This window comes from Plecotus auritus (assembly GCF_963455305.1).
Source record: "Plecotus auritus genome assembly, chromosome: 1".
Taxonomy (NCBI): Eukaryota; Metazoa; Chordata; class Mammalia; order Chiroptera; family Vespertilionidae; genus Plecotus; species Plecotus auritus.
This window is the reverse complement of record NC_137770.1, coordinates 117,285,089-117,312,214: the sequence shown is the minus strand read 5'-3', so window position 1 is coordinate 117,312,214 and position 27,126 is coordinate 117,285,089. Positions and strand designations below refer to the sequence as shown.

General features: G+C 53.0%; 1 protein-coding gene and 1 long non-coding RNA gene across 5 annotated transcripts in view; one reads left to right on the top strand and one right to left on the bottom strand.

The window, feature by feature from the left end:
• The window catches only part of LOC308255487, a 43,160-nt gene extending 40,116 nt beyond the window's left edge, over positions 1-3,044 (bottom strand). For 2 of the 4 annotated variants that reach the window (XR_013961351.1, XR_013961352.1), the window contains exon 1: positions 2,820-2,912. This is a non-coding gene — a long non-coding RNA (uncharacterized lncRNA). Of the gene's footprint in view, positions 1-2,819 lie in introns of all 4 variants that reach the window. The other 2 variants (XR_013961349.1, XR_013961350.1) reach the window with 2 other exon arrangements.
• LOXL1 (lysyl oxidase like 1) lies at positions 1,621-25,494 on the top strand. The gene is made up of 7 exons (XM_080682965.1): positions 1,621-3,014; positions 16,215-16,323; positions 19,207-19,344; positions 19,829-19,985; positions 20,573-20,668; positions 22,266-22,381; positions 24,484-25,494. Exons 1-7 carry the CDS (start codon positions 1,874-1,876, stop codon positions 24,488-24,490), a joined length of 1,764 nt encoding a protein of 587 aa, XP_080539091.1. The 5' UTR covers positions 1,621-1,873; the 3' UTR covers positions 24,491-25,494.
• Positions 25,495-27,126: the final 1,632 nt, after the last annotated feature.

Below are 27,126 nucleotides of genomic sequence, written 5' to 3'. Positions count from 1 at the left end.
TGAGGCAGCCCCTGCCTCCTGCCTGGCTTGCAAAGAGTTCTGCCTTCTCTACTCTAGGCCAGTGAGGCTTCCCTACCTCTGTACTCCCTCCATTCCTCCTCTTCCCTTCCCCTCCTGCCTGGGGGTACTCTGAGGCCTGTTTCCACTTCACCTCCTCCTCCTCTCCTGGCGCTGCTGCCCATCTGGCTGGCAGGAGGGCCCTACAGGATCCCAGGGATTCCAAGCAGCTGAGGCCAGCACTACAGGGGGCAGGCAGGAGGGAGGGTAGGCTTAACCCTCCAAGTCCCAGTGATCCTCTGTAAGCTGGTTTTGCATCTGGCTTGGTGTCCTGAGCCAAACCAGTTGCTTCTTGCAGGAGTCCTGTCAGGAGTCTGAAACCAAACCCCACACTGCTGAGCTAAGGGACCAGTATTGAATGGCTGCTGGCTAGGTTATGAGCATTTAAATGGTAGTCTGATACTCTGAATCTCATCCTAAAGCACAGTGTGATGGGTGAACAAATGCTGTCAGGGGAGCAAGGGTTCAGGATCCTGAGGAATGTCCATTCTGGCTGTCTCCTCCCAAGGTGGACTCCAGGAGTTCTCAAAGTAGAAGGGCAATCTGCAGTGGCCAGGTTAAAGGCAGGGTCTTCTTACCTGTTTTATAAGCACCAGAGGGGGATTTCTGCTCTCCAGTTCCCAGGAGCAAGGTTGGAAGGCAGAAGGCAGTGCAGGGGAGACATTCAGAATTTGATTTCTTAGACACCAAAGTGTTCAAAGAGGACTAGGCCCATTCTCCTGAATCTCCCATTATGCCATTCTATGTTATAGCACACAATACTCCAAATGACCCCTATCCCACAGCAGACAGCCCTGGGTTTCATTTTATCCACTCAGGATATGTCCAGGTTATGTTGACTCAAGAGATACAGAATAGAAACCATATATAATGTGTAGGAAATCAATGTCTCTTATGATTTCACAAGTTCTATTCAAAACAGAGGTATAGGCCCATTCTATAAACCAGGAGGGTAAGAAAGAAAAAGCTGAACTCCAACCCCTTTGTATTCAGGCTGCAGGCACCCTGAATTAGAGGGTGGTCCAGCTAGGGTTCAGCATCTCCCCAAGAAGGCCCATCAACAAGGAGGGTGTCTCTTAGCTTTGGGGAAGGGAATGGGAGCCCAGGGATCCTAGTGAGTGGCTGGAGTTAACAGGAGTCAGGGGCTCTTTCAAGCCCACACAAGAAGCAGTATGTTGGCGAGGAGGGAGTCTAGGTCCAAAGCAGAAAGAAATGGCCGGAGTGCTGCTGGCCCTTCAGCCCTGTTCTGCCTGCCTGGGCCCCACTTGCCAGGCCTGAGTCCCCAGAGGCCCCCTCCTACTCCAGGCTTCATTCCCTTCCTCAGAGGCAGGTCTGTGGCTTGGCTGGGAGCTCCAGGGACTGAGGGAGCACAGCAGCTGTGGGACGGGCCACATAGCTAAAAGCCGGCGGACCATAGGGCCCTGCGGAGGAGACCCCAGCAGGCAGACCAGGCTGTCCAAAACCTCCTAACACTCCCAGCCTGTTGCTTATTCATTCAGAGTGGGAAAGCGCCAGCCCCAAGGCCAGCCAGTGCAGGGCTGCACACGTAAGGCCCCCAGGCGGTCCTGCCCAGTGCCCTGCAGAGAGCCTTGTGCAGCCTTGGGCACCGCCCCTGCCCTGCCCTGCCCTGACCCCTTGGCCTCGAAATGCTGTCATCGGAGGAGCCGTCCCGCTCGGACCAAGGCCAGGATGGACAAAGCTAGAGCTGCGGCAGGCAAGGAGCCATCCTGTCCTCGAGGCCGTGGGAAGAGAAGCACGCACAGGGGGCCACTCCTGAGAGCCTCTCGGTCCACCAGGCCTCTTCAGAGGGGCCACCATGGCTTTGGCCCCAGCCGGTTTGCAGGTGGGAACCCTGGTATGGGGCGCCTGCCTCTGCATCCTGGTACACGGGCAACAGGCCCAGCCAGGGCAGGGCCCGGACCCGGGGCGCTGGCGGCAGCTGATCCAGTGGGAGAACAACGGGCAGGTGTACAGCCTGCTCAACTCGGGCTCCGAATACGTTCCCGCTGGAGCTCAGCGCACCGAGAGTAGCTCCCGGGTGCTGTTGGCGGGCGCCCCCCAGACCCAGCTGCGGCGCAGCCACGGAGGTCCCCGGCGGCGACAGGCCCCGTCTCTGCCCCTGCCCGGGCGCGTGGGCTCGGACACCGTGCGCGGCCAGGCGCGGCACCCTTTTGGCTTCGGCCAGGTGCCGGATAACTGGCGAGAGGTGGCCGTCGGGGACAGCACGGGCATGGCCCGGGCTCGCACCTCGGTCTCCCAGCACGGGGGCTCCGCCTCCTCGGTCTCGGCCTCGGCCTTCGCCAGCACGTACCGCCAGCCGCCCTCCATCCCGCAGCAGTTCCCCTACCCGCAGGCGCCCTTCGTCAGCCAGTACGAGACCTACGACCCGGCGGCGCGGACCTACGAGCAGGGCTACGTATACTACCGCGGGGCGGGCGGCGGCGTGGGCGCCGGGGCGGCGGCCGTGGCCTCGGCGGGGGTGGTCTACCCATTCCAGCCGCGGGCGCGCTACGAGGAGTTCGGCGGAGGGGGCGAGGAGCAGCCCGAGTACTCTCCGCAGGGCTTCTACCCGGTCCCGGAGAGGCCCTACGCGCCGCCGCCCGCCGACGGCCTAGACCGCCGCTACTCGCACAGCCTGTACAACGAGGGTGCCGTGGGCTCCGAGCAGGCCCTCCCCGACCACGGCACCGGCCCCGGCCCCGACTCAGCGCAGGCCGCCGCCGGCGCCTACGGCGGCGACTCCGCCCTCGGCTGGTACCCACCCTATGCCAACCTGCCTCCTGAGGCCTACGTCCCTCCGAGGGCCGTGGAGCCGCAGCCCCCGTTCCGCATGCTGGAGCCGCCCTACCTGCCGGTGCGCAGCTCGGACGCGCCCCCGCTGGTGGCGGAGCGCAGCGGCTCGCAGCAGGGCCGCCTCAGCGTGGGCAGCGTGTACCGGCGCCCCCAGAACGGCCGCGGTGAGTACGGTCCCCAGTCCCAGGCCCTGCACTTTGTACTCCTGGTCCCTGATGAACCGCTCTGTGCGCCTGACCCTCCCCGGTCCTTTTTACCAAAGGCCCTCCCTGAGCTAAGTAAGGACGTCCCCAGGCCCCAATCAACACCCCAGTGCATCCCACCTCCCAGCTTCCGCGCGCGCGCGTCCATATATCATCAGTGCCAGCATTTGGCCAGGCAGGCCTGGGCTCTGACCCTGGCTTGAGGGGCGGGGGGTGGAGGAACTGGTCAGGCGTTGAGAGGAGGCACCTCCCAGACCTGGCTTGAGTCATTTGGGGACAAGGGAAGGAGCCCTTCTCCCTGCCTCTTCCTCATTCCAATCAGCTGCCCCTATGTCAGCCTCACAGGGTGAAGCAGGGAACAAGAGTGTCAGAAAGGCCTTTAGGGATGCCTCTGGAGGTGTGGCAAGTTCACAGTCACCTGGCTATGTGAGGTTGGCCCTAATGAAGGGAGGTTAGTGGGGAAGCTCTTGCCCCAGGCAGGAATCCAGATTAGATGAGAGAGGTGCAAAATTGAATAGGCCGCCAAACACTCAGTAATTGAGATAAGTGATATTTAATGTATTTTTTAGATTAAAATAATGCAAAAAAATTCTGTGATGAGGTTTTAAATAGAATCAGTAATGGTGCCATGCCAAGGCAAATTGGAGCCCAAGGCAAACTGAAAAATCAGCAATCCTGATGATGTCTTTATTTGAAATTTTGATATTTTGTTCATCACAGATTTTTTTGCATTGATTTTGATTTTTTAAAATATTGTATCAAATATTGCTTATCTTGTTACTGAGTATTTTGGCACCCTCTTAAAGTTTGTACCCCAGGCCAGTGCCTCATTCATTCAACTAGCTCATCCTAGTCCTGGCCCTGAGAAAGTCTTAGAAGGTCACTGTGGATGGGCCTCCCTCTGGCTTTTTTTGGGATGGAGGGCTGACGTTGTGACCTGGAAGGCCCAAGCCATCTGCACACAAAGACGCAGTGCAGGGGGCAACCTTCCTTCTTCAGATGGGCAACTCCTGTGCCAAGGGCCCGCTAGTGGTCTGGCCAGAGCTGGCCAGCTATTGGCCCACCCTCTATCTTAGAATTCCACTTCCTTCTTGTTTCTGCAAGTTCAAAATCCACCTTGGTCAAAGTTTTCCATTCAGTCTCCAATGCATGTATGCTCCACTCTTGCCATACTTCTTTCAAGTTGCAATTAGTGCCCTGATTCTCTCTCTGCTCCACAGAAAATCAGCCCACCAGGTGAGGGTTGAGGCCTTCAGGCCCAGGGGCTCAGGTGCTGCACCCTCAGCCTTTTCTCTGCTGCCTCTGTCAGCACAGGGACTGCTGCCTTGTCTTCAGTCATACTGACCTTGGGTGAGAGGCTGCTGCTGAGGCAGGGGTTCAGGTAAGGGCGGTGCTCCTGTCTCCCTAGGGCAGGGGTCCTCAAACTACGGCCCGTGGGCCACATGCGGCCCACGGAGGACATTTATCCGGCCCGCCGGGTGCCGCCGCCTGTCCTGCTTAGCAGCCGACTCGTCCCGGGCCCGCAGTGCGCATAGGAATTTGTTCATAGTGGTTTTTTTTAAAACTATAGTCCGGCCCTCCAACGGTCTGAGGGACAGTGAACTGGCCCCCTGTTTAAAAAGTTTGAGGACCCCTGATAGGGACTGCTGGAACCCAAGGCTATAGCTCTTGAGAGGAGTGTCCCCACAGGTAGCACCACTCCCTCACATCCAAGGCATAGCACTCGAGTTGGGTGCTGATTCCCAGTTTGAGAATCTGCAGGAGCTGAAAAAGGACCAAAATGGAGGGCCCTCTGCGATGTGATGAAGGGTGTATCCTCATGGTCCTCACTGGGACTTGCAGCACCTGCACATCAGCTGCTCCTATAGCTCCTTGGCAGGGAGGACATTTTGCCTATCAGGTGCTAAGTTTTTGTGGTGGCTTTTCTTAGAATGGAACTCAGTGGGACTCAGCCAAAGGCACCCCACCTCTGGGCAGAGGAGAAAACCAAAGCCTCAAGTTCCACAGCACTGCTGGCAGAGTCAGACCTGGGGCTGGACATATGTGCTCCAAGCCACTGGGTATTCTAGGCCCCCTTTTTGGCCTGTCAGTTTTTAAGGTTCAGAAGGGGACCTGCCAGGCAGGGCCATATCTGGAGTGAAGGTACTTGCTGCTTAGCAGGTCCTCCAGCCATTGCCCCTGAGCTCCACAGTTCATTTGGATTAAAGACATTTCTCCCCTGAAGGTAGTATGCTAGAGGCCAGGTAGAGTGTGCTGGTATGCACCAAATTTAGGCCCTGCACTGGGAAGCACAGAAACGAGGGCATCTCAGTACTGTGATTGGGCAAGCATTGGGGGATGGACTGTGGGAGGTCAGAGGAGGCCTGGGGACTCAGGGAGGACTTCCCAGAGAGGAGGTGTCCAAGCATTGATGCAAAGGATGGCCATCAGCACCCTCCCCTGGTCATGAAGGGGATGGTGTGTGGGGTGGGACTGTGTGGAGTGCAGGCTAGTTTGAGGCTCAGAGAGGGAACACTACCTTCTCCCCTATTATTGGTCCCCTCCTTATTCTGCTAGGCCAGGACCATGGAAAATCCCAGTTCAAGGAAGGCCAAGTCTTGTTCTTTAACTCAGACCCCCAGGCTTGGTGTGGGAGTCCAGGGCAGATTCTCCAAAACTGACCTCATTCCTCCTGGCCACATAGCCAGGGGGCTGAGGCCCAGCACTGGCAGCCTGAGTGTGTGGGTGTGGATGTATCCTCACAACACTAAACACATGTGCACACCACCCTCCTTCCTCTATCTGGGTGGTTTCCAAGTGCCTGTCCAGAACCCAGTTTCTTCCTGGGGTGCCTCGACCCTCTCCCTCTTACCCTGGGCAGGGGTATCCAAGAATATCTGACTCTGAAATGTGTAACTGGAGAGAAGACTAGGAAACAGAGGCTCGGAGAGGGTAACATACTTTTCCTGGCTGTCCACAAATCCATGAGCGGCCTGGAAGGTGGCCACCTGCTTCCTAGGCCCAGCTGCATCCCCTTTGCTGTGTCTCTCCCTCTCCCACAGGCAGGCCTCCCCTCTCTGGGCCTCCTTGCCCCTGCTCCTGCCTCCCCACAGCCTCGTCTTCTCTGAGCTGGTGGTCTTAGTGCTGACCCCAGAATACCACAGCTCTTCTCCTAGGGCTTCCCCTTCACTCCCCTGGCCTGATTCATCAGCTCTGGCAACCCTATGAAAGTAAAATGGAGCAGGCGGCCTGGGCCATCCTCCCAGGACATCTCTCATGGCTTCACCAACCTAGCCTGGCAGAGGTTCTCCAGCCCTACCCTCACACAGCCAATCAGAAGTTAAGAGAGAGCTGTGGTTTCCTCCTCCCTGATCCCCTGATCCCTGCCTCTCCCTTACCAGTCCATCTGGCACATGGGGCAGATAAACCCTTGCATTGCTGACCATGTTACTCTCCTGCTCAAGAAGGTCCTTTGGCTCCCAAAGCCTTCAGAACAGAATCTAATGCCTTGGCCTATGGCTCCAGAACCTTGAGGTACCTCCTTCCTTTAACCTCTTCCTCCTCCCCTTCTCAAGCCTCTGCAGCCCCATGGGAACTCTGCCACAGCTAGGCTTAGAGGTTTCCTCTGCCTGCACACCCAGGTATTTCTGGGGTACTCACTCTCCATCCAGTGCCCCGCACTCAAGAGGCCATACATGGTCCCTTAGTCCCTGACAGCGGCCCTAGCTCCCTGCTCACATCCCTACTGCCTTCCCCTCCAAGTCACCTACCCACCTTCTTAGGACTTGGAATAGATGCCGAGAAGGACAGAAGCAGTCTCCCCCAGTAAGCATCCAGAGGTAGAGTCCCAAGTCAGAGACGATGGGAACAACTTGGCCATTTGCTGAAGAACACCTGCTGAACTTAGTGGTTTAAATGTTTGCTTTTATTCATCCTCACAGCCTCCCAGAGAGGTGAAGATTATGGTCCTCTGGTACAGCTGAGAAACCTGACACTTAGGGAGGTCTCACTGCTAGATGCAACTGAGCCAGAGTTCAAACTGAGACTGTCTTCTCTGCATTGCACAAAGATGACCCAGGAGGACCCACACTCCACCTGCAAACTGAGCAGGCAGTGCAAAAGCCTGGGTCTCCTCCACCAACTTCCCCTCTCTGGGCCTATTCCCCTAGTTGCAGCAGGGGAGGAGGATATTGACACTAGCATCTAATGGGCATCTATATATATAAAAGGCTAATATGCAACTAGCATCTATTGGGCATCTATATATATATAAGACTAATATGAACTCCTGTGGGAGTTTGACCGGGAGACTGGGACTTCTATTGCTCGCTATGACGTGCACTGACCACCAGGGGGTGGCGCAGAACGAAGGAAAGCCCTGGCCAGCAGCTGGCAGCTGGGGAAGGGAGACCCCAGCCAGCAGCCAGAAGGCCCTGATCAGCCCTGATCACTGGCCAGGCCTAGGGTCCCTACCCATGCACAAATTTCATGCACTGGGCCTCTAGTTTTACATATCACCCCTCTTAATTCCTGCAGCAATAATGAGCCAGGTACTGTCATTCATTCCATTTCATAGATAAGGTGACAGGCTCATTTGCTAATTGTCACACAACCTCTTAGTAGTGAAACCAGGATTTTAGTCTGTATGATTTCCCCATCCTGAATTCTTAATATCATATATTATTACTTTTTAAAATTTTGTGTATTCTTGCTTACCTTACACACTTCATTTATTTGGTCAATTAACAGATATTTGATTGTCAGCTGTTCCAGGCAGTGGTTGTGACAGGATGAGCTGGGACAATGAGTGCACAAGGCTTTGGAAGTGAAGAGTCCCTCAGTAGTGTGGTATTAGATCCTTGTCATCCTCACTCCAGACTTCAGACCTATTTAACAAACACTCATCTAGTGCTTCCATAGTGCCTAACCCTGTCCTGGGTGCTTTATAATTAGAGTAACTTAATCCTCATAACAACCCAAGGTGTTGTTACTCGCCATTTTGCCAATAAGGAAACTCAGGCCCTCAGAGGTTGACTTGCCCACGGTCATATAACTGGTGACTAGTGGAGCCAGAATCCCAGCTCAGCTCCCCTTCTCCTTCCCTGAAGTTGTCTCAGTGCTCCTTCAGAAAGAAATGGAGTTTTCAGGCCAAGGAAGCTGTCATAAAGGGTCAGATGGGCTGTGGAGACAGGGACCTGGGTCTTCCTCCTAATTCCCTGTTTGGCAGTCAAATGCCACTAGTGTGGGAACAAACAAGTGGTGTCCTGGCAGCCTCATCTCAGGCAGACTTCCTGTCTCCTCTCTTCTCATCCATTTGCAGGGTCACATCCTCTCTCCCCTGCAAGAAGAGATAATTCCTATTTTAAATAATAATAGCAGCTGATATTTATTGAACACTTACCATGCACCAGACATTATGCCAAGTATTTTTATTTTCTCATTTAACTCCCCCAGCAACCTTGTAAAATAGATAGCATTATCACCCCCATTTTACAGACCAGAAAACTGAGGCTCAGTAACTTAGCCAAGTTCAGTAACTTATCCAAGGTCTCAGAACTCATCAGTGACCAAGCTTGGGCCCAGGCTGACTCTCTACCCCACTGAACTGCCCCTCCGGGAAGGCTATGTCTTCATGTTCATTGTTTCGCTCAGGTCTGGACCCCCTGAAAAACCAACATTTGGAGTTTAGCCTTGAATCCACAAGTGTCACAGAGCCTTTTTGAGATGGTGGTCTAGCAGGGTGAAGAGTCATTAGGACTTACTGGCACCAGGCTACTGCCACACTTGATCTGGGAGTTCTGGCCTTTTGTCCCCCTCCTCCCTCTCTCTAACTCTAGGGGGCCCTATTTCAGTGTCCTCTCAGCTCTGAAGGGGCACCCCTCCCCAATAGTCCCAGCCTGAGTTCACCCCACTCCTATCCAAGCCAAGAACACATGGAAAACTCTTCAGGGCAGTGGCTGAAATGGCAGGAGAGGAAGAGGGGGGAGAGCTGGAGACAGGAGGTCAGACCAGGCAGCCCACAGCTGCTTCCAATTCCCATGCAGGCATTCCTGCTGGGCATCTGCTGGCAGGGCTCCAGAGGGAGGCTGAAAGGAGAGGTTGGGTCTTGTCCTCTACTCTGCCCTGACCTAATGGCCTCCTTGCCGCAGGCAGCTGGACCCAGAGGGCCTTTTTTTCCTGGATTCAGGATTACAGGGCTAGAATTGGGCCATGGTTCCTCTCCCCCTTGCTGATGGCACCCAGAAATCAGGAATTTCAGTATCATCTGGAAATGGGTGATACTGGTGTCAGAACACCAGAGCAGAAGGAATTTAGGTGGGGGAGACACGGCTCAAGAGGCTTGTGCCATAAAAGCCTCAGGAGACAATCCACCCTTCTTCCTGCTCATGAGCCAATTGGTACCATGTCCTTTTTCAAAATAAGACTTTTGGAGTCAATCCCAGCCTTTGGTTGATAATAAAGTCTGTGCTCACACAGGCAGATGCCATCAGACCCTTTGTGGTGTGCAGGTATTTGTGCACATGCCCGCCAAGGATGTACAGGTGCCAGGCCGTGAGCTGAGTGCAGGGAACTCAGGGGTGTCCCATACTCATCCCTGTCCTTACAGAGGTCATAGCCTGGCAGCAAGAAACCAGACACACAGGATGCAGTGGCCCAAGCCCACCTCCATCTCGCCTGTCTCTCAAGTTCCCAGACCTGCTGTGCACTGAGACCTGAGCCCACAGCTGGGCTGCAGGCAAAGCAGAGCCCCTCCCACCCCCAGGTGCTCTCGTCTGGATGATCGTTTCATGAGGACATTCAGCTATTTAACAACATTATTTGTGCCTTATTATGTTCTGGGCAGTGGACTAGAACTGGGTATTCATTAGAGAAAAGAAAGAGACAAAATTTTTGCCCATGTGAATCTTATGTTTTCATGCATAAACATAATAAATAGGTAAATAATAGAAGATAGTAAGTACTATGGGAAAAATATAGTGCTATATATAGTACTATATTTTTCCATAAGGGAGGTCTGGAGTGTGGGCAGGGGGAGGCAGGTTGCAAAAGTGGTCAGAGTAGGCCTCATGAAGGTGCCATTTGAGCAGAGACATAGAGAAGAATGAGTGAGCTATGCAGCTGTCCGTGGGAAGGGCGTTCCAGATAGAGGAAACAGCCAGTACTAAGACCATGAGGCAGGAGTTCCCTGGGGTTTTCAAGTGTGTGCCAGTGTGGTTAGAACAGAGTGGAATAGGAATGGGAGCATAATAGGAGACAGGCCAGAGAGGTAACAGGCTTAGACCATGGAAGACCCTTCATGCATCGGGAAGCTATTGCAGGGTTTGAGCTGAGCAGTGACATTGAAACAGAGGCCCTGACTGCTATGCTGGGAATGGGCAATGGAAAGGTAGGCCAGAGACTGAGAGGCGGCTAGTACAGAAATCCAGGCAGAGATGATGGCAGCTGGGCAGGGTGGCAGAAATGGGGGTGGTAGGAAGTCAGATTTGGGATGTGTTTTGGAGATAGAGCTGATGGGATTTCCTGATGGACTAGATGTAGGGTGTGAGAGAAAGAGAGGAGTCAGGCATAACATGAAGGTTTATGGCCTGTGCAGCTGGAAGAATGAAGTTGTTAGAAGCTGAGATGGGAAGGATGTGCGAGTGGGTTTTGTAAGAATGGTAAAAAGTTCAGGTCACTGTGAAGGATCCCAGGGGCAGAGAGGGAACTCAGGGGACTGAAGCATCCAGGAAGACTTCTGGAGGTGGAGTCAGAAGCACTGAGCAGGACCTACAAAGATGGGAGGGCAGTGAGGTAGGTGAGGAGGAGGCTGAAGGCTTGGCCAGAAGGTTAGTTAGCTGACCTCCCTAAGGTTAGCCTCCTCCCAGCTCAGCCCCTATCTGCTTCCTGGGCAGTTTGCTCAATTGAACAAACACTGACAGATCCCCTTCTCTGAGTTGGGCCTGCCCCACCGAGTGAGGTTGTTACTGCTACTGGACTGTGTCTCCCAGTTGGGTAGGGGCAGCAGATGTGTGCTGGGAGGGAGGTCAGGGTAGTGGCAGAGGGATGGTCAAGACTGACAAGGTAGGCTTTGGCCTAAAGACTGTGAGGTCAGAGCTGGTGTGTGTGTGTGTGTGTGTGTGTGTGTGTGTGTGTGTGTGCGCGCGCGCGCGCAGTAGAGAATTCCATGACAAGGGCACTATGGTATCAGAGGCCAGGGCAGAAAAGGTCAGTTATGCTAAGTGGATGTCTACTGATCCTTAGGGTTAAGAGAAGATAAAGGTCGGGTGCAGTAAGGCCAGACCACCCTGAGAAGTTTGGGCTTGATTCTGTACACAATGGGGAAGCATTGAAAATTCTGAGCCTGACTTTATGGCATCACAGCTCCTTTGCCTGGGCTGCAATTGCCCCTTCATGGTGGGGCACAGTGGACCATGAAACCACCTTGCCTGGTGTGGCACTGTCAGGCCCGTGCTGACAATTTAATGTTCTCATTATTAGATGATAATTTCATAGGGCACAGAGCTGCCAGCTCCCACCCCAGAGGCCCTCTCGGCTCATCTTTATTCAAGGCTGTGCTCTGTGAGCATTCTGCTCTCCTACCTCAGGGCTCCTCTGGAGTCTGGCTGCATGAGTCAGAACATCCGCTGCACACATATTTCACAGCCCACTGCCCCGTTCCTGCTGGACATGGTTTATCCTCCGGCCGAGGCTCAGGAGATTATCCTCCAGCCCAGCTCAGGCTATTTGGCATTCCCATCTCTTTCATCTGCTTCTTGTGAGGGCAGAATTCCAAAGAGACAAGGTTTATATAACCCATAGAAAGGAGGAAGTCAGCAGGGAAATAGGTGAGGTGTGGGGAAGCAGCAGGAATGTAACCACAGGCCCTCTGCTCTGGGCAGCCTCCACGAACCACTGAGCAAGAGGGAACAGATCTTTCCTGAGCAAGGAAGTAGGTCAGACGTGGGAGAATCTCCTGGCTGTTAATGAATCGTCCGTAAAGGTTGTCAGAGGTCTTAGATTCTTACCCAAGGCTGGAGAATAAACTGAATAGATCCTGAAAAGTATTTTAATCTCCAAGTGTTTATGGAGCTATCAAATTATGCTCAAGGACCGCTTAGTCCAATCTCCCCATTGTCCATATGAGGAAACTGAGCCTATGAAAAGGGAAGGGACCTGGACAATGAGGGATTGGGGCAGGCTAGTCCTGAGCACATTGTGAAGGGGCTGTGGATCCCCCACAAAGGAGGCTCTAGGGACAGAGCCAGAAAACAAAAGCTGCCTTGGCTCTGTGTCTTCACTGCCCTGTAGGGTCTAATGGGCCTTCCTAGGCTGAAGGGCTTCCCAGACCAGCAGCTGCCTCCGGAATGGCCTTGGGACCCAATTCAATTACATCCAGCCCCTCCCTAGCCAAGCAGCCTGGCTTTGGCCATCCCAGGGGCCTTTGCTGCCCTTTGACTCAATGTTCTCCACTCTGGGCTAGGCTCTAAGAAGCCTGAATTCCTAAGTGCATGACCCCATGGTCAGCATGGAAGAGTGTCCACAGGTACCCAGCCCAGGGCTCCAGGCCATGAGTAGAATAGAAGACAATTAGATCTGAAGAAACAGAGGCAGTTAGGCCTGGAGTGGGCCCAAGCCTGCCCAGGGTCACACAGAACATCTGTGACAGAGTAGGGTAGAAGCCAGGCTCTTGTCTACCTCCTGGGAGCAGAGGGCCGGATCCTGATGATGACCAGGGCCTCCCTGGGTAGCCTGAGCAAGACCATCCTTTGGGTGGTTAGCCCCATCCCTGTGGATCTATCCCAGGATACCATCTAGATTGGTTATGGGGCGGAGGATGCATACTGCAGAGTCCTATTTGACAATGACAAGCAATGAACTAGATAGATCTTAAAAGTTTGCATTGGCTGAAAACTCAAGAATCAGAATGAGCTGATAAGACAATATCAATTATATACTTTAAGAATACATAAGCACTGCAGATTTTCTAGAGACACAAATATTCAAGGATATATCTAAGGGTCAGGGCTCAGAATGAAGGTTAAAAATTTTTATTACAATTATTACTGTAACCATTACAGTGATAATGGTTAGTTTGCTCTGAAATGAGAATTATGATTAATTCCATTTTCTGCACTTATAAAAACAGGAGTCTCCACAAAAAGTTCTCATTGGAACCCACTTAATAGAGTCTCCAGTGCCACATCCAAGGGCTGGATTACTCTATACATTATGAATAAAATATCCCAAACCCTCCTCAAATCCATAGCTTGACTGTGGTGATATTTGCATTTGTCAAAACTTGTCAGACTGTGCACCTAAAATCTGTACATTTGAATGTGTATAGATGAAATTTCAAAAGTGTTCATTTTTATTTTTTTTAAAAAAAGAATGACAAGAGGAGTTCTGGGAGGGGGTTAGGACCCAGGATCTCCTGGAGCTGCCCCGAATCCCTGTGTGACTGTGTGACTGTGGTAAATTCATTCCCTTTTCTGAGCCTCAGTTCCCTCCAGCACCTCCGTGTGCCCTGGTATCTCGTGGGGGACAGGGTGAGGAGCATGCTTGTGGATGATGAAACAGTAAAGTATAGTGGGCTCTCCGCATTTGGAGATGGGGAACTGGAAGATAAGAAAGTTGACTAAGGGACTTGAGCATCTGCAGATTTTGGTATCCTTGGGGGAGGTTCTGGAACCAATCCTCCTTGGATACTGAGAGATGACTTTATTACTCTGCTAATCATTAAAGAAGCTCACCTGACAGAGGCCCTTGGGGATGGGCAGTCCATCAACCCCTGCAACATGGGGATAGGAGTGTGGGGTGAGTGGTGGGTCTTCCCAGCCAATGGAAGCAGGAGGCACCCACCTGAACCTGAGATTTCTCAACAATAAGAGGAAGATCATCTATGGCCAGGGTCAGGGCTCAGATTGTAACCAGCAGCTCAGAGATGTCTGCCCACATGTAGTACTCCACAACTTCCCACCCCCACCCAACACACACACACACACACACACACACACACACACACACACACACTCACCCCAGCCATGGCTCTGGAGGTTATTTAAAAAACCTGACCACACTCAGCTACAATAAAAAGGATTGTTGATGTCAAAACGACTCCTTTTAAGGTGTGGTGTTTTGTTTTTTTTTACGTACCACGCTTTAGTCTACAGTCTGGAGACAAACAGCAATGAATCTGAGGTTCGGAGTTGTTGATAGGTATCAGACCTCAGTGTGTGGTTAGGATTAGGGCTCAATAAAGGACCAGGGTCAGGCAAGAGTCAGAGGTCTGTAATGGCTCTAACCTTCATTGGCCCTGAATACCCCTAGCCTCTTACTCAACAGGCTCTTCTAACTTCCCTGGACTGCACAGCTGGCTCATGGACTGGCCTAGAGAGGAAGGGCCAGGCCAGAAAAGCTTTGTGGAGCCATCTGTGCAGTGTTTATTTAAACCGAGCCTGCAATGGGGGAGGCAGCTTCTGGGGCCAAATGCTGGATCTCATGAGGCTTCAAGCCTGGCTGACCACCCCCACATGTTGCTGAAGGATAGGGGGTGATTCCTGTTTTCCTCACTTCTCCCTCAGAGGCTTTTAGGAACCAGTGGGTGAGAACCAGCTGGATACCAAGGTATCACCTGGCTTTGAAGGCCTGAGGAGCCCTTGGGAAATGACTGCAGGCATTCCTGGGGGCTTGAGTAATGGGACCTAGGCTGGCCAAGATGGCTCCATCAGCCAGGAGCCACCTCATCCTCACCCACCCCAGTGCTCCAAGCTTTCTCTTCATTCCAAGTAGGTGAGATCACACTGGCTGCCTGGACTTGGTCCCCACATGAGGCTGGGGCCCCAGGTTGGGCAGGGGTACAGTCTGGGAGCCCAGGGGACATGTGAGGGATGGTTTGCAGGAAGACACCTCTGTGGAAGGCTTAGAAGCCAGAGTGCCCTCTTCTGCCTCATTTTCTGGACCTAAAAGCTGACAAGAGGGTTTTGGCAGCCAGAAGAGGGAGCTGGAAGCCTGTACACAGGACAGAAGTCCCCCTGCCTTGCTTGTCCCCCAAGAGCAGAGGTCTTGAAAGAAGCTAGGAGGAGCTTACAGCCTTGTTTCATCTTTATCTGCCAGAATCCCTGAAGCCTAAGAGGGGAGAGGATATAGAGGCCCAGGTTCACTTTTCTGTAAGTCAGTGACCCAGCAGGGGCCCAGGGCTCTGGAGTCCCCCTGCCTACCTCTCACCACACCCCATGCCCCACCACTCCCACACTCCCAGCATCAAGATCATTGCATTTTTATTTCATGCAGATGGGGTCTGGACACTGGAGTTTGGTTTCTACTAATTCTTAAAAGCCTTAGTGGGAATACCTTATTCTTGGGGAGGGTTAAGGAGGAAGGAAGGTTGGATGCACAGATCCTGGCATATCCTGAGAGCAAGTGATCACAGGGGCTGGAGAAGACTCCATACTTCCCCTGAGCCCTTCAGGGGAAGAAGCCAGGTGCCCTCAGGTTAGAGGCCAGAGGCTGCAGATAGGGGAAGGAGGGTGTGGTCCTGTCTCGGGGAAGATGACTGGAAGAAAGGAATAGGACTGGGTGCCCAGGCTGAGAACCCGGCCTAGTCAGCAGCCTGCTCTGTGGATATGTTTTCCTTCTAGCCCATCCCTTCCTGCCCACCCCTACTTCTGCCAGCCAACATTCACCTGGCTCTTCCTACAAGCCTGCTGGGACTCATTTGGGGCCAAAAGCCCAGAGCTATCTTGGTGGTTTATGAAAAAAGCTAGGCAAGAGGAGCAGAGGGTGTCTGGAGGCTGATGCAGAGGCCTGGGGAATAAGGACATGGAGGAAGGTGTCTCTGTCAGGAAATTACTTGGTTCATGCAGTCTTTCCTCTAGGTCTTGTCCATGCTGTTCCCCCTTACCAAGAATACCCTTCCCTCTTCTCTGGCTCTCCACATTCTGCCCTGTCCCCTAGCTCTTACTCATGTCCCAGCTCTGCTCCAGAGGTGAGCTCCTGCTCCCTGACTTTGCTGACCCACACCTGAACCTAGGGAGAAGGGCTCACATCCCACACCTAGCCCAGGTTGGGAGGCCTGTGTAGAGGAAGAAGAATGACAAAGGGTGTTTGGGGCTGGGGAGGTCTCTGAGCATTAACCATGGCCATCCTGACTCTCAATGTCACGTTCTTCTTCCCTCCTCCCTTTCTCCCACTGCTAATTCCCAGGTCTCCCTGACTTGGTCCCAGACCCCAACTATGTGCAAGCGTCCACCTATGTCCAGAGAGCCCACCTATACTCCCTGCGCTGTGCAGCAGAGGAGAAGTGCTTGGCCAGGTAAGGAGCTAAGGATGAAGCTTGGAGCATTGGGACAGTCCCTAGGACTCACCCAGAACCCACTTGCATGCCAGGCTGCCAATGTCCAAGTGCCCGACTGGCCAAGTGTCTGAGCCTCTCAGGACCTTGTCCTCGTCATCTATGAGCTTTGCCTGCTACAAGGGAGTCAGGAGGGGAAGGGAACAAACTTTTATCCAGCAATTGTCACTATACAAAGAAGCTTCCTTTTACTGTGGCTTTTAACCTTCATATCAGCCCTGAAGGTGTGTGTTGAGCAGGGCAGGAAACTGAGGTGCAATGACAGGAACTAAAACTTTTCCCTCTCCAAACTGCCTTATGAGAAGGTTCCTTGTGCAGGGCCCAGGTTCCCAATGCTTCTTCGAGGACCTGGGAAGTCCTCAGGGAGACCCAGGACCTGGGATACAGCAGTGACAGTGGGCATGGGTGACAAAGAGGCCTCAATTATGTGTGGCACCAGAGAGGGGAAAGAGACCAGTTTACATGACCCCAAAGGTGAGCACAGCCAACTCTCCATTATTCCCAGGTGATTCTGCTTCCTACAGAGCTAGCTTCTAACTTTATAAACAGTGAATATTTTGTTCAAATATGTATGCCTTGGGGACACCTCCCTGTGCTAAATAACTAGTTCAATATTACATTGACCTACTTCTTTTGTTGACATTTCTCTATTCTGGAAGCACCTAGTTTTCTTAATTACCTGCTTTGTTTAGACATTTGAACTCTTTATTTACTTTTACTTTTTTTTAGTATCTGGAAAGCCCTTTGGAATCTAAACATTTTCTCACTATGGAACTTCTAGTCCACCGCCACTCAGAATAGCTGACCACAACTGTTATCTCTGTGACAATATAAGGAGATTACACCAGGATGCAGCTCAACTCACTGCTTCCTTCATCAAGAAAATCTGGCTTCAAAAAAGGCACTGTCAGCTTAACTAAACATTGTTATTAGTAATGTAGTTGATTTACATGCTGGTGCAAGTTCCTTATCTCATTACAGACTGGCAACAAAAAGTGTGTGAACTAGCAACAATCCTCGGACCACACCTTGAGTACCACTCAGTTGTCCATGGAAAGAGAACACAGTGATGATGCTCCTGCTATGGTTCCTTCAGCAGTGAGGAATTCAGCCTCTGTGGCAATCCATGAAGGCTGAGTTTTGAGGAGTTTGAGTCAAAACCCAACTATCACTCCATCTTCATTGGAGCATCCCGTGTGTCCAGAACTGAGTTCCTGGATGGGCTGGGAAGGAGGCAACTGAGCACAGTCCTGTGGGGGATGTCCTGGTCCTGCCAGAGAGACATGCCCCAAGGACAGAACCAGGCAACTGGGAGAGGGAGGAGAACTAGCATGAGCAGTGTGCAGGCTGGAGCTAGCTGGGCGAGGTCAGCAAGGGCTGAGGCATCAGAGGAAGCTGTGTGCAGAGTACAGACCTAGAAAACCAGGCAAAACTGAAGCCCTGAAACACAGAGCACTCAGATATCATCGGAAGTGTGGGCTGCAGGCCGGTCAGTGCCAGAGCACAGATGGCCAGCAGGACCCAAACAAGGGAAAGGACTTGTTCCAAGTCTCACCACAAGTTTGTGGCCAAGCTGGGCCTAGAACCTTGATGGTTTCCCATGGTGTGCTGAGAGGAACAGAAGGACGGTATTGAACACAGCAGGGGGAAGGAGGATGTCTGTTCTAACCCAGACACAGATGGATTCCAAGCCTCCTCCAGACACGGCCCAGGGCCTTATGTCCTGGCAGAGAGGAGCCTGCAGTGCCTGTTGTCCAGACATCCTCTCAGAGAGCTAATTCCCACAAATGGCCACCTTCTGCCTCTGGACTTAGGGCCCAGACCTTAATGAATGCCAGAGAAGTGCTCCTGAGTACAGCCAGGACAGCCATCTCAGTTGGGAATTGGGGGTCAGTAAGTGAATTGGGAGTCGGCAGACTGCACCAGAACCATATCTCCTGAACAGAAAAAGGCAGGTCGGTGAAGCCATACAATCAGGTAGAGGTGACCTAGAGACATGGACCTAACCTGGGGAGAGTGTGGATCACTGTTAGAGCTCACAAGCAGTCAAGATTTCTTTAAGTGGAGCAATCAGAGCAGAATTCCTTAGGGAGGGGTATTGAGTTGGCCTAGGAGGCTGAGCAAGTTCTTGATCAAGCAAACAGCATGAGCGAAAGTGTAGATTAGCAAAAGAATTAAGTCTGTTTGAGAAACAGTGTTTGAAGCTGAACCAGTGTGTGGGGAGTAGAAGACAGGACTAAGAGAGAGAAGAGGCTTTGACATTGAAGAGCCTGAGCCTGATTCTTAGGGCCACACCCAAGATGTGACACACTTTAGTCAACAATTATGGCTTTGCTCAGAATCTCTTGGATAGGCCCATTTTTATTGTTTTTTAAAAATATGTTTGTATGGATTTCAGAGAGAGGAAAGGAGAGGGAGAGAGAGAGAGAATCACTGACCCTCTGCCTCCTGGGGATCGAGCCTCCACCCCAGGCTTGTGACCTGACTGAGACACCAGCCAGCTGACCTTGTGCATGGGATGACGCTCAACCAACTAAGCCACACTGGCTGGGCAAGATCGGCCCGTTTTTTAAAAAGACCTCTGAAGATTTTTATGTGACCCCCCCACAAGGGCTTTTCCCAGCTGAGCCTCTCCTGCAGGCACAAGGGACCCTCAGAGGCTGTGTTAGACCCGAGGCTGCCAGTCTTATGGAGAGGGGAGAGGGCTGAACCTGAGGGGAGAAGGCTAAGCCTTCCCACAGTGCAGGGGTCAGATATCAGGATCATCAGGGACAAGTTGGCTCGTTCTGGGTTTCAGTGCCCTGGTTCCCAATCCTACTCCCGTCTTTCCACCTGTCTCTGCAGCACAGCCTATGCCCCGGAGGCCACTGACTATGATGTGCGGGTACTGCTGCGCTTCCCCCAGCGGGTGAAGAACCAGGGCACAGCGGATTTCCTCCCAAACCGGCCGCGGCACACTTGGGAGTGGCACAGCTGCCACCAGTGAGTGGGGCCAGTGGCCTCTCCCACCCCTCCTCTGGGCTGGAGGACTTGCCCCAGCTCCCCTCCTCCATTAGTGCTGGAGGGAGGGGGGAGGTGCTGGTAGGAGGGCCCATGAGGTGTTTTCTGCCAAGAATCCATCACTGGGGCAAGTTTCTCAAAGGAGCCTTAACAAAAGCTGGGCTGGAAGAGGGGACATGGAAGAATCCATCTTTAAGGGATGGAAATGTCTACAATAAAGGGCATTTGCCCAAGGGAGTAGCTGCACAGAAGGAAGTGAGGACTTCTGAAGGGGTACTCTCCTAGGGTGACCTGGCTAGTTGGGGACAGGAGAGATGCTGCCCTGTGGAACACAGGAGAGCAGGAGCCCAGATGGGTCAAGAAGCTGTGTCATAGCAGGATCACTTGAGCCCATCTCAGGAGGGAAATAGGATGGGAAGCACCAGGGTGAGTAGGCCTTCTCTGTTCTCCTGTCCTGTGCCTCCAGACATTACCACAGCATGGACGAGTTCAGCCACTACGACCTGTTGGATGCAGCCACAGGCATGAAGGTAGCCGAGGGCCACAAGGCCAGCTTCTGCCTGGAGGATAGCACCTGCGACTTCGGCAACCTCAAGCGCTACGCATGCACCTCACACACACAGGTTGTGCTAGAGATGCAGGGCAGGGGCATAGGGTGCAGGATGCAGCTGCACCCTGGGAGCTGGAGGAACAGACAGTAATGCAGCCTGGGCCAAGCTGAAGGGCCAGTGCCAAGGCCCCTGGCGACTCAGCTCAACAGAATGGGGGTCTTCTTGCCAGTCCTTGGGCCACCACAGGGCCCCTTGGGGACTCTCCCCTCTCCCCCAACCAGACCCCTTCCTACGTCATTCCCAGAGTGTCTACTCATGGAAAGAATGGAACATTCCAACAGAGTAAGATGGCATGATGTTCCAGTTGCCTATTTGTTTACCCAGTTCTATCTTTCTGTCTGTCTGCCCAAACACCACAAAGTGCCCATCTATCCTCCATCCATGCCCTTCTTCATTTGATCCCTGTAATCTGGTGCTTATATTTATTATCTCTCTGGTCCATCCTCCCTGTGGGTTTAAGGAGGAGCAGACCCACTCTGAGCAGTTGCCCTAGACCAGGGTCAGGGCAAAGCACAAACGAAGGAGGGCCCCTGGCTGCTGGAGTGGTCATGAGGGCCTCTGAGGAGTATATAGCACCTCATCTTCTACTCTGTTTTCAGGGCCTGAGCCCAGGCTGCTATGACACTTACAACGCGGACATCGACTGCCAGTGGATAGACATAACTGATGTGCAACCCGGCAACTACATCCTCAAGGTGGGCCTCCCAGCCTGGAGCACCCCCTCCAGCAGCCTAACGCTCACATCAGTGTCCCCACCTCTGAGATCTGCTTCAGCTTTTGGGCATGTTCCCCTCTTCCCAGCAGCTGAGCAGAGGCAGCATCTTGGGGCATCTTGCAGAGGTCTGCACTTCCCACCTGAAGGTCTCAGTCTGGGGCAGCCTCTTTCCATAAAGACACCGAGGACCCCTGGGGTCAGAAGAGGTGATGACTGTCTTCCCTAAGCAAAAGGGGACTTGGAGAGCCATGTAGCCCACCCCCCTGTTTGTGGTCAGTGAGGGCCATCTGGAAGAGGACACCACCCTCTGAGAGAAACCTTCAGCTCCTCACAGTGACCCTGCAAAGCCTGAGGCTCCTGTGACTGAGTCCTTCCAGACTAAACTCCACCTCCAATGCTCACTTGCTCCAGTGCCCCTTCCCTTGGTGGGGGGTGGGGAGAGGGAGATAGGTAGAAAAGCACATTGAGGACACACTGCCCAATGTGTTATATCCCTGCGCAGGCTGTGCAGGACCGAGTCTCATGACCTCACCTGGGGAAGGCAAATCTCAGCCTTCGCACAGGTGTGAAGTGAGGGTGGGGATCATTGTGCCAGGTCCCCCGAACCCACTGTTCCACACTGAAGTTCAGAGAAGGAGGAGCAGTGAAGACGGGCTTGGGAGGCGGCTTAACTTGCATGAAGGTGGCTGCTGGGGGCCGCAGTCAGAACATAGCAGCCCATCCTAAGCGCCTCTCAGGAGGCTCCGTGGGCCTCTCTTTATCTCACCCAAGGGCCAGGGTTTTCAATGGCATTCTGTCCTTCCTTCATCCACTCATTAAACATGTGCAAAGGCCCCTATGAATTCTGGGCACTGGGGATTCAACCCAGATAAGCACTGCACAGTTCCTAACCTTAAGGAATGTATAAGGACTTAAAAGTAACATCTTTCCACCTGACTTAAATGTTCTGCTGTATTTGCTGGATGCAGCCTACCCCAGGGAACCTCCCCACCCCACAATAATCCAACATTTGAAAGGCTTCCTTGTGTCTGGACAGCTCTTCAGGAAAAAAGTACAGGTTATGCTTGGGCCATCATCTCAGTGAGTGTCGGGCACCTTGGGCTCCAGGGCAGGGGATGCCAACCGGCATCCGACAAGCCTTCAACGGGTCATATAGACAGGCATGTGTGGTGAAAGGCTGAGAGCGTTGGAGTCAGGAGACCAGGCATGGGATCCCTGCTTGGCCCCTCCCTGCTGTGTTCCTGGTGGCAGTGACTCAACCTCTCTGACCCCGAATGCCCCATGCTGCGCTGTGGGGCCCACCTGGCCTCAGCTGTGGCTCTGGGGAAGCTTCCCATCTTCTGATAAGGGTGATCTGATATGTTCCCTTGACTATGACTGTCTCTTCTCTCCTCCCTTTGTCTCTCTGCATCTCCCCATGTCCCTCCATCAGTGTATCTCTGTTTCTGTGTCTCCACTTCCCTGTCTTCTTCTCTTTGTCCCCTCTGTGTGTGTGTGTCTGTCTGCCTGCCTCTCCACCACCTTCCCTGATGACCAAGTGAAGTATAGCCCCCTGACCTTTTCTCTGTTCCCCCCAGGTGCACGTGAACCCTAAGTACATTGTTTTGGAGTCTGACTTCACCAACAATGTGGTGAGATGCAACATCCATTATACAGGTCGCTATGTTTCTACAACAAACTGCAAAATTGTCCAGTAAGTGCTTCCCCACCCCCCGCCCTGCCCCAGCCCCTTTCCTACCTGGGGAGCAGGCTGGCCACACAAAACACATAAGATACCTGCACTTTGAATCACCTTGATGGCCAAACACAGCTGCAGTTGGGACCAGCCCACAGGCTGAACAGGGGGAACCTTGTCTGTGCCAGCCCCAAGCTGAGTGCCGTGGTGGGGCTCAGGCTGCAGTGTTGATCTGCATTGCGGCTCTCTAAGATTTCTCAAGTGGGAACCAGCAGGAGGCAGCTTTGTTGGGTGGACATGCACAGGCTCTGCAATCCCACTTCTGTGACTTCCTGGCTCTGTGACGTTGAACAGTTCACCTCACCTCTCTGAGCTACTTTTCAACCAGGATATAAAATAGGCATTTTTTATATCCCACATGGGCTTCTAAGGAATATTTAAAGGCCTACGTCTGTGTGTGTTTGAGAACCTTTCACAGTAGCACTTAATGAATGGTAACTGTGATCATTAGTGTCCTTACCAAGTAGGTTGAATTAAACAGTCCCAGGTTAGAAGTGATTCTGGTTGGAATGAACCATCATCAATCTCTGCGCCCCACCGTTGAGTTGATAAACTCTGGCTCCCCTGCTCCCCTGGGCCTGCAGCCCTTCCCCCTGAGCCCTTCACATAAATGCTTGGAGAGGCTCCAGTCTTGTTAGAGGGTCTCTGTGACACTAACCTCTGCCAGGTGCTGGCCCAGCGCACAGGAAGCTGGAAGGAGCCTTCCCACCTGTGGGTTTCAATCTTGTTTCTGAAGAGGAAAAAAGGCTTTAAAAAATTTACTGAGTTAGAAAGAAAGTATTTCTGGTATTTCTCTGCCTAGAAAACAATCTGGGCCCAGCCAGCATGGCTCAGTGGTTGAGCATCAAACTATGAACCAGCAGGTCAGGGTTTGATTCCCGTCAGGGCACATGCCCAGGTTGTGGGCTTGATCCCCTGTGGAGGGCATGCAGGAAGCAGCCAATCAATGATGTTTCTCTTTCCTCAATGTTTCTATCTCTCTATCCCTCTTCCTTCCCCTCTCTCTAAAAAAGTCAATAAAAACATATTTCGGAAGGAAGGAAGGAAGGAAGGAAGGAAGGAAGGAAGGAAGGAAGGAAGGAAAGAAGAAAGAAAGAAAGAAAGAAAGAAAGAAAGAAAGAAAGAAAGAAAGAAGAAGAAAGAAAGAAAGAAAGAAAGAAAACTATCTGGGATGCCCTGGCCGGTGTGCTAAATGGTTAGAGCACCTGCAGAACACTGGCCATGCACCATAGAGTCTTGGGTTCCCAGTCAAGAGCACATACCTGGGTTGCATACCTGGGTTGCAGGTTCGTTCCTGGCCCTCTGTCGGGGCCCTGCAAGAGGCAACCAGTTGATGTGTCTCACATCAATGTTTCTCTCTCGCTCGCTCTCCCTCCCTTTCTCCTTCCCACTCTTTCTGAAAAGCAATGGGAAAAATATCCCCTGGTGAGGCTTAACAACAACAAAAGGAAGGAAGGAAGGAAGGAAGGAAGGAAGGAAGGAAGGAAGGAAGGAAGGAAGGAAGGAGAAAGGAAGGAAGGGAAAGGAAAGGAAGGAAGGAAGGAAGAGAAGGAAGGAAGGAAGGAAGGAAGGAAGGAAGGAAGGAAGGAAGGAAGAAAAGGAAAGGGAAGGAAGGAAGGAAGGAAGGAAGGAAGGAAGGAAGGAAGGAAGGAAGGAAGAGAAGGAAGGAAGGAAGGAAGGAAGGAAGGAAGGAAGGAAGGAAGGAAGGAAGAGAAAGAAAGAAAGAAAGAAAGAAAGAAAGAAAGAAAGAAAGAAAGAAAGAAAGAAAGAAAGAAAGAAAGAAAGAAAGAAAGAAAGAAAACTACATGGGGATAGGGCATGGGGAAGAGGTGGTGCTGAGACCCTGTCCTGGGTGGGAGTCCATGAAACTCTTCTTGGACCTGGGCTGAGGGACCCCTCTCCCCAAGCCCAGATTACTGAGAGGAACAAAGCCTGTGCCTGCCCTCCCACATGGGATCTGGGTTGTGGAGGGAAGCCTTTGGCAGGGGAGGCAGTGGGGGCCTTGCCAACAGTGGAGTGAGAGGCCCTACCCAGAAACCTGCCTCTCTTTCTCTCCTTAGATCCTGATCTCCGAGAAGGTGGACAAACTGCCAACCTCCCCGCTTCCCAAAGCAGGTCCTGCTTACCAGGCAGCCTCCCACCAGGACACACCTGGTCCAAGGGTTGCAACCCCACCCACCACAGGCAGGGGCAGCTGAACACAGGGGCATCCCTCTCTACTGGCCTCAGGGAGTGAACCTGGACCAAAACCACAGGGATTCCGGGTGCCAGGCCCAATTTCATACTTAAGTTTTCACTACAACGTTATTTTGTTGGTTGTTGGTTTTTATTTTTTATATTTTGACCATACCACAGAGCAAGATTGCCCAGACCTGGGCTGAATAAAACAAGGTTTTTCTACTCTGTGGCTCTGCATGTGCCTGCCACTGGGCTGGCCAAAGAGAGCTAGGGTGGGCTCAGGGGACAACATGAGACTTCCTCTTTCTCCTAGCAGAATTCAGAAAGAGCAGCCACTACCCACCAGGACTACAGCTTGACCAAGAGGGCATCAAGCCCACTGTGGAAACTTGGAGAGGTTCACCCCAAAGCAAAGTCCTCTGTGTAGGAAGAGGATCCCCCTGGGGGAGGGGTCTCTGCTCAGTCTCCCACTCCTTCCCCACCTGCCCCCTGCCTCATTCTACCAGCCACTTATTCACATGTTGAGCACCTACCGAAAGCTGGGTCTGTGCTTAGGCAGAGCACACACTGGAGCATCAGACACAATTCCTGCTCTTAGAGTTCACAGGAATGGAGTTGAGAGCACACCACACCTCGTGAAACAACTCCTGGGGGGAAGGTGGAGTCTTCACATGGGAGGTGATCTCCCCAGGAAGGGAAGGGACAAGGGTATACTGGGCAGAGGCTGATGGAGGCAGAAGGCAGAGGTGCAGGGAAGCCCTTGGCTGCTGCAGCCCTTCCTCTCCAGCTTCGTCTGTGGTCTTCCTAAGGTCCTGGACACTGATCATGGCAGGAAGAAGCAGGAGGGTGTGCCTCCCCTCTCCCTTCCCCTCCCACAAGCCCTCAGGATACCTCTGCACCCACCTGCCCCCCTGCCAGCTCCTTGCCTCTCCAGGGGAGTAACTAGTGAAAAAAGGCCAGAGACATCCAAGAAGCAGGGCTTAGTCCAGGGCCCTCCTTCTGCTCACTGGCTCTGTGACTCTGGGCAAGTCATGCTACACCTTGGGCCTTGGTTTCCTCAGCATCAAGTGGGAGCACTCCTTCCAGGCTCACACGCTGAAATGGAGAGCCAGTGCGCTGCAGCCACAGGGACAGCACTGGGTGAGCTGCAGAGGGCTGCACCTAGCCCTCCAGATCACTGTGGACCGCCGCCTGTTTTCATCCAGTGCCCCCAAAGGAGAAAGTAACCCCCCTTTTGGCTCTCATGCAATTCATAACTCAGGGTCCCTGGCAGCAACTAGGTCTTCCAATGGGGTGGGGAGGGAAGGCTTCTTGGAGCCATGCTGTGCTGCCAGAAGAGTCTTGGCCCCAGCCCCCTGAGTCCTTGGGCCACTCCCATCCCAGGCACAGGATGGAGTGGAGCATAGCCACAGCCCTTTCCACCTTCCCTCACTAAGGCTTGCTAGGATCAGCTCAGAGGGCGCTTCACCCTGCCACCCTCCATCCAGGGCTGGGCCAAGAAGCCTGAAGAGAGTAGGCAAAAGCCTATCATCCAAGGGTCATCGTCCTGCTGTACCCCTCACTCACGTATGCCTCAGAGATGCTGTCTTGATTCCAGCCCCACCCCTCTCCATTCTAGGTACCCCCCAAGAGTGAGCAAAGGAGGACTCAGGCAAGGTCACCCTGTCCCAGACTATCAGAGGACCCTGAGGTGGAGTTAAAAGTCCCCAATTCCCAGGTCACCAAGGAAGCCCAGAATGGGAGCCTGTTTGAGGCCACAGGCTCAGCCAATGCTCAAGAGAGGCTCCTGGGGATACACAGTGCTCCTGGGGGGAGGGTAGCCTGCCTGGCTCTGGACAGGCTAGAGAGCTTGCAGGAAGAGTAGGAGGGGAGGAGGAGCAGGACCAGCTTTCCTGGCTGAACCAAGAAAGGGTTATTTCTTGAAAGTGGATTTCTAAGAAAATTTGCCGGTTGGTGAGGGCCTTGGCACCAACCAGGGTCCCTCTTGGTCCCTGGCAGTGCCTGTGTGCCCACTTGAGCTTGGCACTCAGCACCACACAGGGCTTTCCAAGAAAATGAGGATGGCATGGTGAGCAAGTCATCTCCACTCCTGACCCAGAACCTCCTCCCTGTGTCCTGATGTGTGAGAATCCACTTGGGCTGCAAAGGGCCTCTCAGTCACCTGCCTCAGGCCCCTCCTCCTCAGCTTGCTCAGCCTTGGAGCTGAGAGGCTCACCACCTCTCAGACACTGCTGTGAGGAACACTGGGAAGGGAGATGGACCTCCCATCAGCCTATCTCTGGTCAGGGCCACAGAATTTATTAAGTTCTAATAATTGGAGTGAGGGTGGGTGAAGGACACAGAGGGGCTATGCAAGAGGCGGGGGACCTGGCTGTGGTCCTAACTCTGTCTTCAATTGGGCCTCAGTCTCCCCATCTGTGTCCTGAGGGGCTTGGCTCCTTGAGCTCCAGTGCTGCTCTATCAGAGAAGGTGGGAAATGGGAGGGGAGGGAGAGGTAACAAGCAAAGCCCAGCCTGTGTGAAGGC